At 57.3% G+C, this 4,805-nt stretch overlaps 1 protein-coding gene across 2 annotated transcripts in view; it reads right to left on the bottom strand.

Annotated features, from left to right (window-relative positions):
* Nucleotides 1-432: 432 nt before the first annotated feature.
* Nucleotides 433-4,805, bottom strand: part of EZH2 (enhancer of zeste 2 polycomb repressive complex 2 subunit) — a 33,045-nt gene continuing 28,672 nt past the window's right edge. For both annotated transcript variants that reach the window (XM_004382353.2, XM_004382354.2), the window contains exons 14-19: nucleotides 4,231-4,409; nucleotides 2,601-2,696; nucleotides 2,193-2,274; nucleotides 1,556-1,636; nucleotides 1,397-1,481; nucleotides 433-793 (exon numbers count right to left, since the gene is read on the bottom strand). In XM_004382353.2, the coding sequence (XP_004382410.1) occupies nucleotides 733-793; nucleotides 1,397-1,481; nucleotides 1,556-1,636; nucleotides 2,193-2,274; nucleotides 2,601-2,696; nucleotides 4,231-4,409 (584 nt within the window). In that variant the 3' untranslated portion in view covers nucleotides 433-732. The remainder of the gene's footprint in view (nucleotides 794-1,396; nucleotides 1,482-1,555; nucleotides 1,637-2,192; nucleotides 2,275-2,600; nucleotides 2,697-4,230; nucleotides 4,410-4,805) is intronic.

Raw genomic sequence — 4,805 nt, 5'->3', positions numbered from 1 at the left:
TGCGCACAGGTGTGGCAGAAAGCAGCGGTCTCAGCCTAACTCACCTTGCTTCCTGTTCCGGCGAGGTCTCACCTTCACTTTAACTCCGTATAAGAGGCAGTAACCACCCGCCAGGGGCTGAGGTGGGCTCTCGGTAGGCTTCCCCATAGGTGCTGGCATCAACCACATGGGACATGGCACGCAGCCCCACCTGTGCACGCAGCTGTAAGGTTGGACCTTGGAGGCTGTCTGACCTGTGGGTTCTGAGGGTCACCCAGCTCACGCCCACCACCATCCTGTGAGAAACAGGCCCGCGTGGCACTGCTGACGGGACGGCCCGCCCCGCTGGCTTCATGTGCAGAGGATGGCACCACCTGTGCCACCAGTGTCGTTCTGCTTGTCGACAGGGAACATGGACGGCAGACGCTGACGACCTCAGGTGTGACAGCCGAGTCTGTCACATCAGAAACTGTCCTCCCGGCCAGTTAATGAGCGTGCAACAACCAGGGAAATTCAAGTATTCTTTATTCAAAGTTGAAAAATGTACCACACGGCATTATTGCAAAAAGTCACTGGTACAAAACACTCTGCAGCTGGTGAGAAGGTGATAAAAAGTGGATTTTTAAACTTGTTACTATAAATTACTGTTACAGTACTTTGTCAATTCAGAATTCAAACTGCACCTCTAAGCTGCTCACAGCACTAGGGGTTCCTAACGCCCAGGCAGCTGCTTTGGGGAGGAGGCAGTGGATGTCAGGGGATCTCCATCTCTCTCTCGATCCCCACATACTTCAGGGCGTCAGCCTGGCTGTATCTACAACAAAAGGGGAGGCAAGAGCCATCGGAACCACGCCTGTCATGTCCGCCCAGGGTCCCAGCAGGGAGGCTGCCAGGCATGAGCGGCCACAGCAGAGGCCACCATGGCCAGTGAGAACCACCCCCACCCAGCCGCTGCCGTGGGACTCGAGGTCCCAGGGCCCCAGCAAGACCAAGCGACCGCAGTGACCCCAAGTCAGGCTTCTGCCCTACAGATGCCCACGCTCAGAGGGGCCTGGCTCAGCAGACACACGCGGTTACACACGTGGTGTAAGAACAAGGCGTGACTATCAGCCCTACCCCACACTGGCTGTGGCACAGCTGGCTCGGGGCCCGAGCTCACATCAGACAGGAGGGGACCCAGGGTTGTGAGGCCACTTTGAAAGCACCCAGTGATGATGTGATGGGCGCCTGTGATCGCGAGGCTTGGTGTGCTGTCACTGAAGACACTCATCAGAGAGCTGAACAAACTGTAGAGCGACCACGTGTGTGACGTGACATGCACACCCAGAGCCTTGCCCCCCACGACAAGCGGGTGCAACGGGCATCTTACGGGACCAACCACAAGGCCCAGAGCCCACAGGGAGCGAGCGTTACCGACCTGTAGTCAAAGAAGAGCTCCTCGCCGGTCTGGATGGCCCGCTTGGCGAAGATGCCAATCCTGTGATCACCGTTGACCATCATCACTGCGAGAGACGCGCGGGTTAGCGAGCGAGTGGACAGCACTGTCCAGACCACGCACACGGCTCCCGGCACCTACCTTTTGCGTAGCAGTTTGGATTTACTGAGTGATTTGCAAAGCGGATTTTGTTACCCTTGCGGGTTGCATCCACCACGAAATCTGCAGAGAAAGAGCACGCGCAACCAGTGAGCACATCCAGGGACGGACCGGGAGACACCAACTGCACACAGCTGCTCTGACCGCGGGTCTCCGCCTCTGGGGCCAGGCCACCACCCAGCCAGCCTGGCGCAGTGTGGAAGGGAGGGCACGTGGGACCGCACCGCTGTCCGGGCTAATGACAACACTCCGGCCATACTCACCCACCCTGGATATGGCTCACTAAACCGAGTGCCGCGTAAGAAAAGCAGCTCAATTCTGCTCAACATCAAGAATGACCGTTCTCAGATCTGACATCGTATTACTACTTTCTTCACGGAGAATGTCTGGAACGCATGCCTCGGCCTCCCCTTCCGCTGGCCCCCACTGAGAGGGATTTGGGGACACCCCCCCACAACCCCAAAACACGGCCCTTCAGTCTCAGTGCTTCCACTCCCTGGGGGACTGGAGTCGCCGACCCAGGAAGCAGAGCAACCTAGACGCGCTTAGAGGCCCAGGTCCCTCGGGGGGTGACCACAGCCGCCAGCACCGGCTCTGACCCCCCGCCCCTGGGACGCACCGTTGTTGAGGTTGAAGAGGAAGCTGCACATGTACTTGTCATACACCTTTCCCCTCCTGTCGGCTTCGTCTTGAGAAATGATCTGCAAAACAAGGCACCAAGGGGTCAGGGTCACGCCTGCAGGACACGCAGGCCATCGCGGCCCCAGGAACGCGTGTGGATGCCACTAGCACACCCCGTTATGGACTCCACACCGAGGTGACCGGGTGCCCTTGGGCAGCACCACTCCCCAGCCTCCTTGTGCTGAGGGATGGACTGAACCAGTCCCGGGCGTCTCCCTCATCAACAGTCACCAGACAATTGAAGCTGCGTGCGACAGGGCTGAACTCCAGGGATGGAGCAGACCAAGCCCCACAAGCCACATCAGCGGCCTCCGCTCCCCGGGACACACCTCGGGCTCCTCCTTACCTCTCCACAGTACTCGGAGATGAACTCGTTCTTCTGCACCGGGTCTTTGATGAAGATGCCCCAACCCGCCACATCCGAAGGAGCCAGTAATAAATGCTAGGGACAGACCATCAGGGATCAGCACAGGCCCAGCGGCACCAGCTCACAGAAGAGGCAAGTGGCCTTTGATGTGGGGGTCCTGCTCATCACCCCCCAAGCCAGGGGCCCCATGACTGCTGTGGTCCTGGACGCCCCTGAATCTCTCACTTTTTACTTTGATGTGAGGACACCCAGCCCCCTCTGCGACCGCCCCCCACAGCGCCCACCCCTCTGCGCCAGAAGAGTGTCCATGTTCTGAACACACAAGGCAGGAATATACCCCAGGGGTGTGTGAGGGTGGGGGCGCTGAGTCCCAGTGTGAGGAACAGGAGGGCACACAGTTTGGCACAGCACCAGGGCACACAGCCGAGGCGCCTGGACACCCACCAAGCAGACTGCACACGGTGGGAGAGAACCTACACACTGTCTACACGGCCTGGCTCAACACCCATGTGGTCTGAGTTATGTGATCGACAGTCAGTAAAATGCACCCACGTTCTCTCTCGAGCAGGTGGAGGGGCCCTGGTGGCACCACAGCTAAGCACTCAGCTGCTAACCAGAAGGTCGGCAGTTCAAACCCACTGAGTGTGAGGAAGGTCTGCTCCTGTAAGGATGACAGCCTAGGAAACCCTATGAGGCAGTTCTACTCTGTCGCACGGGGTCACTGAGTCGGAGTTGACTTGCTGGAACTACTAAATCATCTCTGCCCCAAAACGCTGCCTCATGGCAAACGACAGCGCTGTGGCCCTGGATCCGATGGTTGCCAACTTCCTCCCTCACAGGGTTCTCAGAACGACTAAGTCAGAGTAGCACCTGACACCCAGCAACCACTCAAACGTCAGCTATTCCTGTCACAACCAGATCAGCCGAAGAACCGCCGTCTACCCTGGAAAGGAAGTGAGATGCTGACTTCCCCGCACACACCACTGGTTTCTTTGTTCAGGAATCGACTTCCGGTGTGTGGTCCCAGGCTGCAGGTGGGGACACCTGGCTGGAGCACCAAGGTCCCGCACGAAGCAGGAGCTGAGTCTGCAAGCTTGCTGTGGAGTCACCTTTCACTGTGCTCAGAAAGGACCCAAACACAGTGGGACAAGGACGGGTCTGACAAAAGCTACCAGCTGTTGCTGAATCGACTCTGACTCATGACGACCCCATGTGTGTCAGAGCAGTTGTGCTCCACGGGCTTGTCAATGGCTGGTTTTCTGGAAGTAGATCACCAGACCTTTCTTCAATGCACCTCTGGGTGGGCTTAAACCTCCAGCCTTTCACTTAACAGCCAAGTGCCTTGACCATCCGCACCACCCAGGGACTCGGAGTTCTACCGTCCAGTTAAAAGGGAAATTCAGAGCTTCTAGGAAAATGTCTCTTATTCCAAATCCAATACCATGAGCAGCTGCTTCTTGGGATTTCCTGGCTGATCCCACACTGGAGGAGGGCATCCTTCAGGTCACTTGGGAGGGATGGCTGAGAGCGTGGGCCATTCCCTCCCTCAGCAGCAACCCCACCCCCACCACGTTGGTCCCGCTCTCCCTGACCAAGCACCCACACTCACCTTCTTGGAGCCTCTCTGGATGCTGCAGTTCTTACAGGACACGTTCTTGCTGTCCCAGTGGTCAGCGGCCCCACAGGTCAGGCACAGGTCAGGGTCGCACTCTCGGACTGCCAGGTAGCAGGGGCACTGCTTGGTGTTGCACTGTGCTTTGCAGCGGCATCCGGGGAAGCGGTTCTGGCCTTGGGAGACAAGCCCTTTGTCACCACCATCGTCCCCGCCCTGACACCACCCACCTCTGTGCTGAAGACTAGGCACTTCTGGTGCCTATAAATTATTTGGGTAGGTATTCTCAGATTCCCCTTAAATTTTGTGCCAACTTTACTATGATTTTAATTTACATGATCAAACAAGAAAAAAAGTCAAATTCTTTAATAAAGAACACAGGCAGCTGCAGATTACGAATGTCCGACTTCCGTCCGACCAGCCCGTGAAGCCTGTCGGACGGGAAGTTCGAGGGACACACAGTAAGGTCCTTCAGAACAGACAGGCACCGTCCGCAGCACATCAAAACGTCGTCGTCGTCGATGGCGTCACGTTGGAGATGTGTGAGTCGATGGCGTCACGTTGGAGATGTG

Source organism: Trichechus manatus, unplaced genomic scaffold (assembly GCF_000243295.1).
Source record: "Trichechus manatus latirostris isolate Lorelei unplaced genomic scaffold, TriManLat1.0 scaffold00093, whole genome shotgun sequence".
NCBI lineage: Eukaryota > Metazoa > Chordata > Mammalia > Sirenia > Trichechidae > Trichechus > Trichechus manatus.
This window is presented reverse-complemented; position numbering and strand designations above follow the sequence as displayed.